The sequence below is a fragment of the Sorex araneus genome, chromosome 6 (assembly GCF_027595985.1).
Source record: "Sorex araneus isolate mSorAra2 chromosome 6, mSorAra2.pri, whole genome shotgun sequence".
In the NCBI taxonomy this organism is placed as follows: domain Eukaryota; kingdom Metazoa; phylum Chordata; class Mammalia; order Eulipotyphla; family Soricidae; genus Sorex; species Sorex araneus.
Genome location: NC_073307.1, coordinates 83,974,629 through 83,993,248, shown reverse-complemented (window position 1 = coordinate 83,993,248; position 18,620 = coordinate 83,974,629). Strand labels below are relative to the sequence as shown.

Here is an 18,620-nt window from a genome sequence, read left to right as displayed (position 1 = left end):
GTACTCCAGATCTTCCCATAATTATAAAAAGATTCTTATAAAAAGTTTTCCTCACTCCAGAGTAACTCAGTAATTCTTCCCCCAGTGGTCAAAGTAAAACTTTACAAAATGCCAAAATAACTCTATTTAGTGCGTACTGGGATACTGTTGATGTAACAGACAAGTTATAGTTATTTTGTGTCCAAATACCAAATCTTGGCTTTTTCCTCCAGCTTCATCATTTGCCACCGTCTAGCTCTCAGTCTGTGATTCAAATGAAAGTTTCTCAACTATTCTTTTACTTTGTCTTTGCTTATCTCATGATCCCCCTATTGTCATAGGACCGATCATGCTCTAGCTATGTTTATCCCCATTAAATTTCATCTGTGAGAGCAGAAATCATATTTTATCATTTGTTTTAATGTCTATTAGTGCATTTAACATGTGCTTATTTCCTTTAGTTCTGCAATCATGTACTGAGGTAGAAATGATCAAGTGACAAGGGAACTCAAAACACTGGAGACCCAAAGAGACATGCTCGATCCAGCCCCAAAAGTCAAATGGAAGATGAAGCCAGAATCCAGACCTGAGAGTCTTTGTCCAAAGCCTTTTGCCTTAACTACACCATGAAATTGGTTCTGAAGGAAAAATAAGTTAACATGCATTTTTTTCAGTTTTTTTAAATTAATGCAAATTCTAAGGAAAATTATGGGACTTCTAAATCTTTGGTCCCCGATCCCTATGCTGGTTACACATATTAATATACAGTTCGGAGCAATTCAAGCGGCTATACATGAAAAGTTAGAAGACGGGCAGGAGAGACAGTCCTGCGGGCAGAGGGCATTTGCCTTACAAGCAGCCAGCCAACCCTGGTTTGATCTCCTGCACTATATATGGGCCCCCAGTCCTGCCAGAACAAGCACTGAGTACAGCAGGCTGGGCTCAAAACAAAACGAAAGAGAGAGAGAGAGAGAGAGAGAGAGAGAGAGAGAGAGAGAGAGAGAGACAGAGAGAGACAGAGAGAGACAGAGAGAGAGAGAGGACAGCAATTTCTGAACCTTTTCTGTATTTCAGTTCTGTAATCATAAAAACAGTTATTGCATTTTTATATTAGAAATGCTAATAACCCTAACCTACCTTATACACACATTTGAAAAATTAATGAAATGACTTTTACATACCAAGATACTGTTTTATTAAAGACTTGAAAAACTCTTCAAATCATTCAAAAGTCAACACACAACCACTTTAATGTCAATTATTCCTCAGGTTAAGCAATGGTAGGAAACAAAGTCAGATATAAAACATTTATAGACTAGTATGATTACAGCAGCAGCAGCTTATTTCTTGTGCATGTGTTGCTGATGAATTATGACTGTAAACTCCTGAAAGCAAAAGTACGGAAGTTGAAAGAAGACATCACTAGACTTTTTAAATAGGCTGAAGAGTCAGTCCTCTTTCAACTTAAATACTGAAAGCAAATATCCTGCAGCTAATAGATTTTATGTTAGTAAAGTGGTACAATATTAAAGAGTTTTATAAACAATCTGGTTATCTATTTAATTGCCTCTCTATTCATATGCTAATAAATAGCTCTGTCCCATGGCTATAAAACTCATTAAAATGCAGAAATAATGTGACACTTATGGGATATAAAGAGTGTATCTAAATCTAGACTTAAAAAATTTATTTTTTTACAGTGCTAAGAATCAGATTCAGGCTTTAAATATGCAAGGCAAATGTTCTGCCACTGAGTTACGTCTCCAGTCACAGATTTAGTATTTTATTTATTTATTTACTTATTTATTTTGCTTTTTGGGCCACACCCGGCAATGCACAGGGGTTACTCCTGGCTCTGCACTCAGGAATTATTCCTGACGGTGCTCAGGGGACCATATGGGATGCTGGGAATTGAACCCTGGTCAGGCACATGCAAGGCAAATGCCCTACTTGCTGTGCTATGCTCTAGCCCCCACAGACTTAATATTTTAAAATGATACAAACTACTATCTTTACAAATACATTTTATTACTGAGTTTTATTTTCAGAATAAGACTTAAATATTTCACTCAAGTACACTTCAATTTTCAATTACAACTCACTCTACAGTTAATTATATCCAGTCCTTTTCTGTATGATACCATTTTCTTAAAAAGCCACACACACTATTTTCAGTAGAAAAAAATTTTCTTATTACAATCAAAGGTAACTAACTTCAGTAAAAGTGGAAAGTCAACCACCATATCTTTTCTTGAGTTCTTCAAGAGACGTATTCTTCAATCCTGATTTATCTATGTGATTGAACAATACACGTGCAACTGGAAAAGGAAAAAAAAAATCATGTTAAATCACCATTTTATAAATATAGCTGGAACAAAAATTAAAAAGGATACTCTGAAATGTGAAACAAAAACTTTTTACATTTTAAAGCAATAATCATTAGTATTATAATTCTAATTCAAATACTTTTAAAAGACAACCCAAGAATAAGAAATCGTACAGCACTCCAACGGTATTCTTTTTGCTAGAATATTTCGCTTTCTATCTACATCTTTAATGACAATATAAATTAACTCAATATAGAAAATTTTAAAAGTATGCCTTATCTGAGAAACTGTAGGATAACAGCCTCAGGTTTCTTGGGTTACTCCTACGACAGCGCTCCCATTCCTCTGTGTTTATTTGTAGCTTCTTTCTTAATTTTCTGTTGACTTGTATATATTGTTTTTCTCTTCTCCTTGAGTCCTTTGCATAGTTTATTCAGAGCCATGTCCTTTCGTATGGACACAGGAAGACAGCAAATGCTATGCTTTTGTAACCTGGGAGTCATTTGACTCTACGTGATATTTTCCTCCTGGGCATCTGTTCTCTCGACCTAAGCCTCAGCTGCCCTTACTTCCTAGCACCACCAAAAGCAGGGTCCCGACGAGGGACGAACCCAGGGCAAGCGGTGAGTTGTGTGCTACCCTGGCATCAAGAAGGGCCTGGCCAAAGTGCCTAATGCTTAACTATAAGTTAAGAGCTTGGTCATGGACAAATGCTGTCATGATCCAAACAGTGATAACTAGATTCGGACCCTGCTAGGGTTAGGAGTGATTAATCTGGTCTGAGTGCTGTAGTCTGAGTCTGTGGCAAGATGTTGCCAGGAGAGCTGCCTTGCAAGCCTCAATGTATCTCTTGCTATGTCCATACAAAAATAACTAGTATTAAGATGTTAATAAGTGTTTGGACTAAGGAAAGGATAAAAACACTTTAAGAGTCAGAAAGGGCTTTGGAACGCCCCTAGGTTGTGTTCCCTTTGAACCTGACAGCCCTCAGGAAGGACTTTTGTTGTTGTTGTTAATTTTTTAAATTTTACTGAATCACCGTGAGATAGTTACAAGCTTTCATGTTTGGGTTACAATCTCAGAATGATCAAACACCAATCCCTCCACCAGTGCACATTCCCCACCACCAGTATCCCCACCCCTTTCCCACCCTCCCCCTGCCTCTAAGGCAGACAATATTCCCCATACTCTCTCTCTACTTCGGGGCATTATGGCTTGCAACACAGACACGGAGAGGTCATCATGTTTGTTCCATTATCTACTTTTGGCATGCATCTCCCATCCCAACTGGTTCCTCCAGCCATCATTTTCTTAGTGATCCCCTCTCTATTCCATCTGCCTTTTCCCCTCCGCTCATGAAGCAGGTTTCCAGCTATGGGGCAATTCTCCTGGCCCTTGTATCTACTGTCCTTGGGTGTCAGCCTCATGTGATGCTACCCCACACTCCACAAATGAGTGCAGTTCCTCTATGTCTGTCCTTCTCTTTCTGACTCCTTTCACTTAGCATGATACTCTCCATGTTTATCCATTTATAAGCAAATTTCATGACTTCATCTCTCCTAACAGCTGCATAGTATTCCACTGTGTAGATGTACCAAAGTTTCTTTAACCAGTCATCTGTTTTAGGGCACTCGGGTTGTTTCCATATTTTGGCTATTGTAGCAATATATTTTCAAATAGAGAGACCAGACTATGGAGACAGATGGCTGATGTTTAAATCCAGGCTCCAGAGTCCTAAGTTCCTGGTCAAGTTCCTCTCTGTGCCCTGGTTTCCCACTTTGCAACAGAAGACTCATAATCAATCCTACAAGTCATAATAACATTGTCAACAGGACTAAAACACTTAACTTTGGGGCCAGAGAGATAGTACAGTGGGCAGAGTACTTGCCTTGCAAGCAGCTTCAATCCCTGGCATTCCACATGGTCCCCAGAGTCCGCCAGGGATAATTTCTGAGTGCAGCACAGGGATTAAGTCCTGAGCCCCATCAGGTGTTGGCCCCCCACACCACAAAAAAATTTTTTTAAATAATTAAAAAAGGTCTTAACTCTACTTAAACTATGATTTAATCTGATTATAATTAAATTTAATTGTATGTATCTTGCACGCAGTAAATATTAAATATATACCGTCGTTTGTTCAATAAGGAGACATCAAGATAAACAAATAAAGAAAGATAAAAGATTTCTTCAAAGAACTTACTTTTTTTCTCAGGTTCTGACATAAACATCACAGCCATATCAAATCGTCGTAATTCAGAAAGTCTTTGCAAAATTTCAAAGATGAGCGATGGTTTTTCTTTCCTAAAATACACCAAATATAAAAAGCAATGAGTAACTTAAAGTAATTCTTTTTACTAACACATGAATTCTGTTTACTAACACAATCTTTCTAGAAAATATATATAAAATCTTCCCTTGTAATTTTTCAAAAAAATAACAACTGGAGACTATCTGTATTTTAAATGCCCAAACAGAAAGACTTATCAAGTCAACTGAAGAAATTATCACTGTCACTGTCACTGTCATCCCATTGCTCATCGATTTGCTCGAGCAAGCACCAATAATGTCTCCATTGTGAGTCTTGTTGTTACTGCTTTCGGCATATCAAATACGCCACGGGTAGCTTGCCAAGCTCTGCCGTGCAGGCAAGATACTCCTGGTAGCTTGCCGGGCTCTCCGAGAGGGGCAAAGGAATAAAACCCGGGTTGGCTGTGTGCAAGGCAAACACCCTACTCGCTGTGCTATCGCTCCAGCCCTAGGAGAAATTATAATATTCTTTTTTTTGTTTTGGCCCACCTTGTGAGTGCTCAGGACTTACTCCTGACTCTGCTCGGGGATTATTCCTGACAGGGCATGGGGAACAATATGTGGTGCTGGGGACTGAATCTGGGTTGGCCATGCACAAGGCAGAGAAGTGCCTTACTACCGCTGGTACTATTGCTTAGGCCCAAGAAACAGTATCATTAAATATGAGACTTGACACAGATATTCTGCTAAAACTTGTCACTTCTATCATATTATTAGCCTTCCCACTAAAATAACTTTTAAGATCACTTTTCCCCAAAACTAATAATTTCCCTTTTTATGGCCAAAACACACCATCTCTATACAATTTCTGCAACAGTAAAACTAATTGGAGAGTTAATCTGGCTATATAAGCAGTTCTGTGACAAATCACCAGAAAAAATATACATTACAATAGGAAGTTAACTTTAAAAAATTCAACTTACTCAATGTAAAAGTCATGAAGAATTTTAATGATCTGGTTGAATACATCTGGATCCAGATTTTTCTGAAACAACTTAGGATATAGGGATGGTTCAATTTGCTTGGGAAAAAAATACAAAGATAAAATAAAATTATGGAAACATTCAGGGACCACAAATTGTATAACTGCTTAGGTTACAAGCAAATATAGCAAAGAATAACTACCATAAATACCATAGCAAAAGTACTTAGTGAATAATAATGAGGTTAACACTGAACATAATTATGACAGAATAAAAGTAATTAAAGGTACTTAAATCTCTGTTCAAGTCAGTAAAAAATTTCATAAACAGGGACTAGAGAGATAGCACAGCAAGTAGGGTGCTTGCCATGCATGAGGCTGACCCACACTTAATCCCATAGGGTCCCCAGAGTAATTCCCACCAGAAGTAATTCCTAAATGCAGAGTCAGGAGTAATCCTTGAACACTGCTGAATGTGATCAAAAAAGAAAAAAATTCATAAGCAGAAATATATATATATATACTACCCTAAAAGAGACAAGAAACTTGAAAGTTCAAGAAGCAATAAGAGATTAAAAAATAAAATTACATGATTATAGATTAAAAAGCAATAGCATACTTCATAATTTCAGAATCTAAAAATATTTTCCTTCCAAAAAAATCCATTATTTAGCAATCCACTAATCCATTATTTAGCAAATTTCTTATGATTTCATTATTTTTCTAGAAGCAACCAGAAGCTTGCTTTTAGGCCAAATATTGCAAGTATTGCTTAAAACATAGATAGTACGCAATGTATTTTAGCTTTTTTTCCCCAGTTGGAAGGGTAATAAATTTATGATACCAAAATGTATATTATTTTCATGGAATTTCTAAAGAATCTACTTTCAAAGATTTCCCTGGATGCAAGTATTTACAATGGTCCTGTCAGGATAATTAATATATCCTATTAGGCAAAGGGTAAGAACGGTTTCTCTATAAATATATTACACAAAAAAATCATCCCTACTATTATACAGTAACAAAAAGGTCTCTGAACTTTTACTTACAATGCAACTACTAGCCCCTCCTTACCTTCAAATACTGATACAACATATCTGGAGAAGTTTTCAACTGTCTGAAATCAGACTCAAGTTGGAAAGAGTTTGCAGGAACTGGAGGAAGAACAGCTGTGACGCACGGAGCCAGGCCTCTGTCCGGCTCTGTAGAGATCTTCTCACTGAATGCCTGACACGCATTCGGCCTCAAGCTGACTTGAGGTCTGAAATATTGCAGAAGCACCAGTCAACAGTTAGAAGAGAACCATATAAAAAGTTAAGAGTTTACATAAGGAACAAATCATTTTAATTTTTATGACTACTAGTATTTATATATTGTGTTGTTCTGGGACCAAACCCAGTCATGTTCAGGGGTTACTCCTGGTCCTGTGCTCAGGATCACTCCTGATAGGTTCGGGGAACCATGTAGGATTCCACAAACCGAACCACGGTGGACCACATGCAAGACAAGTACCCTGTACTATTTCTCTGGCCCCAATATTATTTTCTTAAAAATGACTAAATTATTCTAGCTGAAGTATATATATTTTTAGCAAGACAGATTAAGCCTCGGAAAATTCTCGCACGCAGAATAAATGATCTATTCTTGTATGTTCAGTCTTATTAAGCTGGACACCACTTAAGCATGTCATTTTTATACACGTCATTACAATATTCCACATACATAAAACTCAGCCCTTCAGAAACCTGAACTAACAATTTTAAGAAAGACAATCCAAGAGGGAAAGAATGTTTTTCCTTCTTAAAAATAGAATAAAAACTATTTAAATGTTAACCCACAATCTATCAACTCATACATATCACTATAAACCAAAGTACTACTCTGTAGGGCATTTGCCTTGCGTGAGGCTGACCTGGGTTCAATTCCCAGCATCCCATATGACCCACAGAGCCCCACCAGGAGTGATCCATGAGTGCAGAGCCAGGAGTAAGCCCTGAGAACCACCCGATGAGGCTCAAAGCCAAAAAAATAAATAAATAAAAGTAGCATTAAAATTTGAAGTAAAAAAGAAACATCTGGGGGGCTGGAGCAATAGCACAGCGGGGAGGGCGTTTACCTTGCACTCGGCTGACCCGAGTTCAATTCCCAGCATCCCATATGGTCCCCTGAGGACTGCCAGGAATAATTCCTGAGTGCAGAGCCAGGAGGAATCCCTAAGCATCTCCTCCGGTGTGGCCCAAAAAGCCAAAAAAAAAAAAAAAATCTAAGAGAATTACCAAATGTCAATTCAAATCTGTCACTGTCATCCCGTTGCTCATCGATTTGCTCAAGCAAGCACCAGTAACGTCTCCAGTGTGAGACTTGCTGTTACTGTTTTTGGCAAATCGAATATGCCACGGGGAGCTTGCCAGGCTCTGTCGTGCAGGCGGGATACTCTCGGTAGCTTGCCAAGATGAAAATAAAATGACCTGAAACTATAATGATCAGCATGAGCAAGTCAATTCAAATATATATAAAATTTCACTAACTAAATAAACTTAATCTATGTATTTTATATTCTATCATAAAAAATATTAATCTTTTAGAGTAAGAGAAAATTTAAAAGGAAACCCTGGGGTCAGAGATACAGGTCAGTGGGCCGAGCTGGCTGATGGAAGCTCAGGTTCCCTATGCACCCGGGAGAAACCCCCAAGCACAGAGGCAGATGCAGGTCCCTGAGCTCTGCTGGGTGTGACCCCATAACCAAATCTTTTGCTTTTTTTTTTTTTGGTCACACCCGGCAATGCTCAGGGGTTACTCCTGGCTCTGTGCTCAGGAATTACTCCTGGCAGTGCTCGGGGTACCATATGGGATGCTGGGAATCGAACCTGGGTCGGCCGTGAGCAAGGCAAACGCCCTACCCGCTGTACTATCGCTCCAGCCTCCAAATCTTTTTCTTCAATTAGAAAAATATAATAATAAAAAAGTCTAGCAAATAAGGTTAGGCAATCTTTTTAAAAATTACATTGACAGTAGCCAAAGCAATAATACAGGGGGATGGGCATTTGCCTTGCACGCGGTCAAGCCAAGTTCAATCCCCAGCATCCCATATGGTCCCCCTAGCACCGCCAGGAGTAATTCCTGAGTGCAGAGCCAGGAGTGAGTAAGTCCTGTACAACATTGGGTGTGACTCCCCCCCCCCCCCCGACCCAAAAGAAAAGAAAAAAAAAATTACATTGACAATACTGGAGCAATAGTATGGGGCACAGGGCACTTCTGGCTAAATTAGCTAAATCAAATGTGATGACCCTGCACATGGCAGACCCAGGTTTGATCCCCAGAGCCCCATATGACCCCTGAGCTTCTCCAGGAGCGATTCCTGAGCACTGAACCAGGATTAAGCCCTGAGCACTGCAAGGTGTGCCCTCTGCCTCCCTGCCAAAAAAATGTACACTGACAAGGGCTGGAGAGCTAGTACAGCAAGTAGGGCATTTGCTTTGTATTATGTCCAAACCAGGTTTGATCCCTGACACCCCATATGGTCCCCACGTCTGCCAGGAGTCAGAGCCGAACAGAGTCAGCTATGACCCAAACCAACCCCCCCAAAAAAAAAATAAAAATAAAAACGAATTACAATGACAAATACAAATCTGAAGTCTCATCAGGGCAAACAAACAGCCCAGTTCCACAACTGGTCTTGGAGAGATGCCGCAGCTGAGCTGGCCCACACAGGCCCAGTTTCCCACACAGATCTCGGGAGCCTTCTTCAGATGGGGGGACCGAGGCCTCACCCTGTGGAACACCCAAATGCTCCACCCACACCCAACCTCCACCAGCGTCAGAACAGCCCAGCTGAGACGCCACACTGCTCCTGGAAGCACATGGCAGTGCACACCTCCAAATTCCACAATACCACAGGAGCACAGAAACTAGAGGGGAAAACTGCCCACTAAGCTCAGCAAGTGAAATAGTAACACAGAAAACCCAACTAGCACCAACCTGCTCAGTCTTCCTCATTGCCTTTAGTAACACCATCATGAGATATACAACAAGTAATATAAAGTAAGTTATCTTGTGCACGCTCAGGGCAGGCAAGTGGGGGGGACTAGAACCCAGGAAGATCACACTGGTGGTGGGATTTGTGTTGGACCACTGAATACCTGAAGCGACTGTATTATGAACAACTTTGTAAATGATGATGCTAAAATAAAATTTCAAACATTAAATAAAAAAGGAAGTCTCATCAGTAACATCAATTTTCTAGTGGAATTATTACCACATATATGACTCTAAAGAGAGAAATTTCTACTCACTGAATGGCTGACGTCTCACTGATTTCTTCTATTTTTAATACTTTTGCTTTTGGAACATCACTTGTGGGCAAAAGATCCTCTTGGCTTGAATTCTTCTTATTTGTTGTGCCTGTGGTTGCTATGACATTTGCTAGATTAATAGGATTACTCTCTGGAGGAGCCGCAGTACTATCTGGCTCATCAATAGTCTGTATCAAATTACCAGTTTCTTCTATAATAATCTTCCTGAGTGGTTTCTAAAACAATTAAAATAATTTTTAAAATCAACATATAAAGGTTTTCTATTTATGGGTTATAAATGAAAAGGCTCTAGTGTTCTTAAAGCCAGTATTTCAGTTCTAGTTAAATTAAATTTGATGGCTAGACAACTTAGAAATCATACTCTAAGGACACAGAGAGGTAGAGCTAAGTAGCAGAGCACTGGCCTTGCATGTGTGAGGCCCTAAGTTTGATCTCCCAGCACTGAAAGTAAAAACAAAAAACACACCAAGAATAAAGGAATGCACAGCACTACCATATGTATGATGAGAGGAAGGTGTCTATATAAAATACACACACATATATATATACCTTCCTTTAGTAGACTTCCTTTGGTATATATATAAGAGCATATATTTGTAAAGACAAACATATGTTATGGAATAAAAGACAATGTCTTTTACTATACTGTAACTACTACTACAGAAAGGAAAGCACAAACACTAGCAAACATGAAAGGGAATTAGCACTGGCATGAGGTGCGCCTCCACAGAAGTGCACAGGTGGGCAATGTGGAGGGGTCTACAGGGCATGAAAGGTGAGAAGGCCCGTGCAGAGAAATAACAGGCAAAGCCTAAATGCTTCAGAACAGACTGAAAAGGGTCTTATGTGTGAGGTCACATTTGGACTTCTCTAAAGGTAACAAACGCGTATATACCCAACCACTTAAGGGCTGATTGGCAGCATATATCAGACCAAGTAAAACCAGTAGACTGTATTGAATAAAAAAAAATCTTTTTTTTGCTTTTTTGGTCACCCCCAGAGATGCACAGGGGTTACTCCTGGCTCTAGCACTCAGGAATTCCTCCTGGCGGTGCTCGTGGGACCATATGGGATGTTGGTAATCGAACCCGGGCTGGCCGTGTGCAGCCCTACCCCCTGTGCTATTGCTCCAGCCCCTCTACTGTATGAATACTAAAACTGAAGCACAGTCTCTAAATACATAACAGCTAAATAAAAACAAGTCCGATTTTAAAGTTGACAAGACTTAGCCATAGTGCATTTATTTTATTAACTAGCATTCATTATATCAATCATTAGGGGAATAAACATTTTCAATTCTTAATTCTATGTGATACTCTTCTACGTTTAATAAATACTCATTTGGGGCCCACTGAGGCAACACAGGGATTTAAGCCATGTTATTTACTTAAAGCATGGAGCACTTCCAGTAATAATTCCTTAGTGCAGAGCCAGGAGTAATTCCTGAGCCTTGCCAGGATCAAAAACAAAACAATAAATAAACAAAGCATTTCAGAAGCTGGGGTTGACACCTGAGCACTGATGGGTGTGGCCCCCAAACAGAGAAATAGCTAAGTAGCAGAGATCAAGGAAACGTCCACTACCAGGGAACGCTAGGGCCAGCTGCCCAACATCGATGCTCTCCTTCCTTCACTCTCCAGATCTGCCAGATGCACTCTGTGGCTGCCAACCTTCACAGCACACGTCGCCCAGGCCTAGCCCCTCACGAGAGTCAAGTTCTCATACAGGTCTCCACCCGCCGGCCCCGAGGCTCTTTCCTTACCACTTTTCCCAGTAACAAGATGGCTTCAAAAATACGTGACAGAAGCAGAAATTAACACTCACTTCACCTCAACTGCCTTAACATTAGCACACACAATTTCCTCCCATCTCAACTAATTAATGAATCACTCTCGACTAATGTAGAAAAAGTAATTTGGAATTAGGCAACTAATTCAGGATTTCAAAGTTTATAAAATGTAGCTCAAATTAAATCTCTAACTGCATCTCCTGTTTTTTTAAAATAAGGTCCAGATTTTTGCTCTAGAGAACTGTTACAGGAGAGACAGTACAAGGGTTACAGTGCTCACTTCCACACCGCCAGCCCCAGCTCAACCCCTGAGCACCACCAGGAGTGATCCCTGAGTCAAGTGTGGCTCAAAATCAAAATAAGTAAATAAATAAAAACAAATTTTCTTCCTTCTCAATGATTGTCTGTACTGGATAACTTGTAGAATGGTTTACCACACAGTTCTCATTTCATAGAAATGTTGTATTTTGATAACCTGCCATAAGGATTTAAGTTTGTTATTTTCACAATGAACATAAATTGGCTTTTACAGTAGAGGACAGAGAACCAGATTTGTAACAGTTGCTTATGGTACACTGGTAACAGAGTATTACATGCATAGGTATTTGCCAAATGGCAATATCTTTGGACAGAAAAATCTAACATAGTTAGATTTCACAAAACAAAATTTTGTAAAGAAACACTTCAAAAATGTAAGTTTAAATCAGACTTAATATAATCATCTTTAATTTCTAAAAAACACAGCAAATGAGTATACATACATGGAAATGAATATAACTTATGATAACAAAACAAATATTATCATTTTAAAAAATCCAAGAATTGGGAGCCAGAAAGATAGTACAGTGGATACGGTGCTTGCCTTGAACACAGCCAACCCAGGTTCAATCCCTGGCATCCCATATGGCCCCCAAGCCTGCAGAGCCATAAGCACTGCTTGGGTGTAGACCGAAAAACAAACAAAAATCCAAGAGTAAACAACAAGAAGACTGAGAAGTGGCTGGAGTGATAGTACAGAGGGAAGGTGTTTGCCCTGCATGCAGCTGACCTCGAGCACCAGCAGGAGTGACTCCTGAGTGCAGAGTCAGGAATTAGCCTGAGCACCACGGGGTGTCCCTCCCTCACCCCCAGGCCCATAACAAGGGGCACTAAAAGGTACCAAATTAAGGAAACTTCTGCTATCAAATCTACAATTATACTTCGTAAAAACACTTTCTTCCGTTGTAAAACTCTGATGAGTACATCTGCTCTGACTTCTGTATAAAATTGTAATTCATCAATCACCATCAATGCATAAAACCTCTCAGTCCCCTCTGGGGCAGGACGGGGCCGTGAGTTGTGAGGGGCACACAGATCAGGCACGGTCATGAGCTGTGAAGGACACACAGGTCTTGACAGCTAATGCCATCAAGTTTGGCCTGAATCAGTGATTTTTTTAAGTAATGGCTTCATAATTACTTAATCTGTCTTGTTGTTTTTCCTATGTGCTTTATAGTTCAAAACTTACATATAATACATAAAAGTTAGGAGTTAACAGTCACATACATATATAAGTGCTTCAAATTAATACAAATTCAGGGGGCTGGAGCAATAGCACAGCGGGTAGGGCATTTGCCTTGCACGCGGCCGACCCGGGTTCAATTCCCAGCATCCCATAGGGTCCCCTGAGCACCGCCAGGGGTGATCCCTGAGTGCAGAGCCAGGAGTAACCTCTGTGCATTGCCGGGTGTGACCCAAAAAGCAAAAAAATAAATAAAAATTTAAAAATAATACAACTTTAAAGTTCTGCACAAAACAAACCACTAAATTCATGCCAGCTCCTCTATGCAGTTAAACACTGAAAAAAAACCCCACAAATAAATAAACATACCTGCCTCTATTGGACTTAGTGTGTCAAAAAAAGGGAACTCTATTATAAACTTAATTTTCTTCAATTATTCTAAAATAATAATTCTAAAAATTTTGAAGATCCTAAGAATAGTCCTAGAGCTTTCAACATTACTTTTAAGAATGAATAAATATGAATAAACTCTTAAAAGTAATGCTGAAAGCTCTAGGATTATTTTTAGCTATACACTATATAGGAGCAATAAAGCATAGTAGGTAGGGCATTCGCCGACCTGGGTTCAATCCCCAGCATCCCACATGGTCCCCTGAGCACCACCAGGAGTGCAGAGCCAGGAGTAACTCCTGTGCATCGCCAGGTGTGACCCAAAAAGAGCCAAAAAAAAAAAAGTTTATTCATTCAGCAGTTTCCAATTTTATTAATACCAATATTGAAACAAAAGCAAAATGAAACGAAAAAAAAGTTCTTTACTTACAGCTGATCCAAGATGAGATGGATTATCAATTGGTTTTATCACATTTTGCCTTTGTGTTGAATCAAGAAAGACATTGTCCCAGTGTCCTTTCTCAATTAATTCCTTAGAGACAAATTTGCAGTCATGATTACCCATAATATGTATCAAGTAAGTGTGTTTCATAAAATAAAACCAATCTGAGGGGAAAACCTTACCTTTTTAATTTTGGAAAGTTCAGTTAGAGCTTGCTTATTTCCAGGTTCCAAAAGTAAAACAGTTTCAAAATCTAAAGTAAATTTTTGAATATAATAATTAGAGAAAATATTTTCTGGAGAACATCCCTTAAACTCCATGTTTACAGTTGCATGTAACTTAACTAGAAGGCTGCTCTGAGAAATGCCTCATGCGGTGACTCTGGTATTGTGTGGTTACATATACTATCACTGTACAATCATTTGTGTAATCAACATAATTACACAAACTAAATAATATAGTTTAAGATTATGTGACACAGCTTAGGAGCCACCATCCACTCATCACGAAGATGCTACTAGGCAATACATGACACTATTTAATTAGTAATGCCATGTTTATCTCGTAAAATATTCAAAATGCTCGGTAATAAAAACTAACATTTACTGAATGCTAGTCTAGCTGCTTTTTTTTTTTTTTCTTTTTGGGTCACACCCGGCGATGCACAGGGGTCACTCCCGGCTCATGCACTCAGAAATCACCCCTGGCGGTGCTCAGGGGACCATATGGGATGCTGGGATTCGAACCCGGGTCGGCCGCATGCAAGGCAAACAAACGCCCTACCCGCTGTGCTATCGTAGTCTAGCTGCTTTATATGGATTATTATGTAATCCTAATTATAATTACACTTTAGAGGTTAGCTAATTGAGGCATAGAGGTTATGACTTTTTAAAACTCCCACGAATTACAAAGTAACTCATCAAATGTAAGATAGAATCTATGAAAATTCTATATAATAGAATATTACTCAGTCTTAAAAAAAATTAAATTCTGATCTATGGTTATATGGATGAAAACTGAAGACACTATGCTTAGTAAAGAAGTCAGGCAGGCACAAATGAACAAATGTATAATTTTCTCTCTCTTTCTCTCTTTTTCTCTCTCTCTCTCCCTCCATATACATATGATACCAAGAACAGTCAAATTCCTACAGACAGAAAAACAGTAATTTTCAGGGCTAAGAGGAGAAAAGAGAGAATTACTGCTTAGATTGGGTTTTGGTTTTTTTCTTTTTCCACTTTTTCCACTTGTAAACCCTGTCCATCTGAGAAGTTTTTACATGACCACAGGTATATAAATCAAACATTTACTGATAATAAATCACAAAGAAATTTGCTTTAAAATTTCATTTTAAAAACTGCCTGCAACTCCTACAAGAGGTCACAACCAACAGTTTAAGAAACGAGGGCTTAGATATGGGAAGAGTCTTCAAATGGTATGATGAAAGCGTTCAGGGTGGGGAGAGTTGTTACAGCTGCTCAATAATCACTAATCTTAAAAATTTGCTCAATAGCGCAAATGTATCTAATACCACTGAACTGTATACTTAGAAATGGCCAAAATGGTCAATTCTGTGTTATGTAATTTAATCACAAAAAAAATATGGATTCCAAGTGAATCCAGGCTTAGAGAGGACATGCCACATTTACTGGCATATATCAGAAAAAAAGGGCTAAAATTCACATATTTAGGCATTTATGTCAAGAACTTAGAAAGACAGCAAGTTAAACCTAAAGACAGATGAAAAAAAGAAGCAGAAATAAGAAAATATAAACAACAAAAGCAAGCTGAATCTGACAGATATGGACAATCTAATTTCTAAAAGTGGATCCTTACTATCTCTAAGAATAAAAAAGAAACATTATTACTGACTTCACATTATTTTCTATCTCTCACTACTATTTCCATTCTTTTCAGTCCTACCATTTCCTTGCTTTCTCACCTAAAATCAGATTTTTTCACTAATTTTAATTTATTTTAGTCAGACACAACTGCATACTATTAGTTTCTATGAAAGCTGTATTCCTTTAAATCTATAAACATATGCATGTCCTAAACTGAAAGAAAGGGTACTTTTCTAGGTTCAAGTTCTTTATCTTTGAACTGTGGGAAAGTTCTGCAAATGCCTTTTTCTTAACTTGGGGGTTCCAAGTTAAGAAACTTGGATATAAAATTGTTATAAAAGTCATACCTTCCTTGGCTTCAATTAACTTGCCCAAAAATGTTCTTGCAGTTCCTCTTCTGGCAAAAGCTTTAGAATATGAGCCATCTAAAAAAATAGCTTGTGTGCAGTCTTTTTCAGCTTCTTCATACCTATTAAAAATCACCAGCAGGGGAAACAGTGCTCATTAAATAAACATGTAAACTGAAGCAAAGCAATATAAAACATTTTAATGTAAAAATAAATGCATACAGTTTCAATTACCAAATTCCAAATCTGTGAGTGAAGGAAAGACTACCTTTTAATCTTTTTTTTTTTTTTTTGGTGGGAGGGTCTTTGGGAGGGTGGGGAGCTGGACCACACCTAGTTTGACTCCAAGCCAACTGATGATGCTGCTCAAGGGAACATGTGTGGTGCCTGGGATCAAACTGCGGGGGGAGTAAGCAGCACCTTAACCCCTGCATTATCTTCTCCAGCCCGTGCTTTTCAAATTTTTCAGTCTCATCAAATCTTAAAATAATATGGCCAGGGAGGAGGATAATGATGAAACAAGAAGGACAGAAGACTACCAAAGCCAGCAGTCTACTTAATGGCTCCCAATACTCAATACAATGTTTACATATTACATCAACCATGGTTAATTGGCACCTATTTTTTAATAAAACAATTATTTACTTATAGAATGCATTACTTAAGGAAAAGCAGTCTGTAAAACTTTTGAATTTTGGGTTAGAGATATTGTACAGTGGGTAAGGTGCTTGCCTTGCACCCAGCCAACCCAGGTTCTATCCCTAGGACCCACATGGTCCTGAGCACCACTGGGAGAATTCCCAAATGCAGAGCCAGGACTGAGCTTCACCGGGTGTGACCCCTCACCCCCCTCCAAAAAAACCCACCCAGCAGTGTTCAGGGACTCCCAGTTCAGTGCTCAAGGGGTACTCCTGGTAGGGAAACTTATGCCGCCAGAGAGGTAGAACATGTTTCGCCCTCTGACCCACCTCCCAGCCTCTGCATTCTTTCTTCCCTTTTTTTTCTTTCTTTTGGTTTTCAGGCCACACTCAGCAATGCTTAGGGATTACCCCTGGCTCTGCACTCAGGAATTACTCCTGGCAGTGCTGGGAGGACTCTATGCGGACCAAACCCAGGTAACCCACATCCAAGGCAAGTGTCCTCCCCGTTGTACTCTGGCCCCTGAACTCTTTATTCCTTACCCTTTCCTGAAACCTATACTTGACTATCCCTGTTTAGATGGGACCCAGATTCATTCTTTAGCAAAAGACTAGCGTCCTGTGCTAAGGTCCTCCACCTGTGGGATATTAGACATCTTCATACTTCACATATTTTGAAGACAATCATCTACAAACGTACAACTTGCCAGCTCAAAGATTCTGTAACTAAAACTTCAGAACTGCTTGCTGATACCCTTGGTGCCAACTATGACTGCAGATTATCACCTCCAGAAACTATGCTCCATGTGTTTGACCTGACCAGGTGCATTTCTTGCTCCTACTCCCACTAGTACCTGACTCACTGGGAGGAGACTGCACTGCTGATCTTATGGGTCCTATTACTATCTGATGCTCACAGCTCTCATCAAAACACATTTATAGTTATTAAATCTACATACTGGCTACATAAACTTACTCAAGTGTGAGAGCTGCTCCTCTTTCTCTCATCTTGTCTATATTTGACAATAGTCCCCATGTAACAGAGCACTCCTACTATTTAATATGACCCTTTCAAAAGGCACACTAGAAAAAGATACAGAAACGGTCATATAGGTATTTTCACTTAAAATACATTCTACCTTGTATAAGACTAATAAAATTATCAATAAAAGGAACTAAAACTACTAAATTTGAGAACTCATAAATGAAAACAATTTTTTTTTAACTTTTTGGGTCACACCCAGCGATGCTCAGGGGTTACTCCTGGCTTTGCACTGAAGAATTACTCCTGGAGGTCCTTGGGGGACCATATGGGATGCAGGGGATAGAACTGGGTTAGCCGTGTGCAAGGCAAACGCCCGACCCACTGTGCTATCACTCCGGCCCCTGAGAACAATTTCTTATTTAAGATATTATTCTTAGGATCAGTCAAAACTAAGATCTGGAATTTTTAAATCAATGCACAATTCTTCACTGTCACTGCCACTGTCATCCTGTTGCTAATCGATTTGTTAGAGCAGGCACCAGTAACGTCTCTCATTGTGAGACTTATTGTTACTGTTTTTGGCATATCCAATATGCCATGGGTAGCTTGGCAGGCTCTGCCGTGCAGGTGGGATACTCTCGGTAGCTTGCCAGGTTCTCCGAAAGGGACGGAGGAATTGAACACAGGTCGGCCACGTGAAAGGTGAATGCCCTACCGCTGTGCTATCGCTCCAGCTTAGTATTTTCAGGAACTAAGATAGGAAGACATGCAATGATCTCTACCCTGATCAAAATAATGTCTATGGTTAAATATACAACCAAATTTACTTTTATGAC

General features: G+C 39.3%; 1 protein-coding gene across 2 annotated transcripts in view; it reads right to left on the bottom strand.

Annotated features, from left to right (window-relative positions):
- Window positions 1-1,998: 1,998 nt before the first annotated feature.
- The window catches only part of RPAP3 (RNA polymerase II associated protein 3), a 44,429-nt gene continuing 27,807 nt past the window's right edge, over window positions 1,999-18,620 (bottom strand). For both annotated transcript variants that reach the window (XM_004610437.2, XM_055143134.1), the window contains exons 10-17: window positions 16,162-16,283; window positions 14,153-14,223; window positions 13,959-14,060; window positions 9,828-10,063; window positions 6,610-6,796; window positions 5,537-5,634; window positions 4,507-4,607; window positions 1,999-2,297 (exon numbers count right to left, since the gene is read on the bottom strand). In XM_004610437.2, the coding sequence (XP_004610494.1) occupies window positions 2,212-2,297; window positions 4,507-4,607; window positions 5,537-5,634; window positions 6,610-6,796; window positions 9,828-10,063; window positions 13,959-14,060; window positions 14,153-14,223; window positions 16,162-16,283 (1,003 nt within the window). In that variant the 3' untranslated portion in view covers window positions 1,999-2,211. The remainder of the gene's footprint in view (window positions 2,298-4,506; window positions 4,608-5,536; window positions 5,635-6,609; window positions 6,797-9,827; window positions 10,064-13,958; window positions 14,061-14,152; window positions 14,224-16,161; window positions 16,284-18,620) is intronic.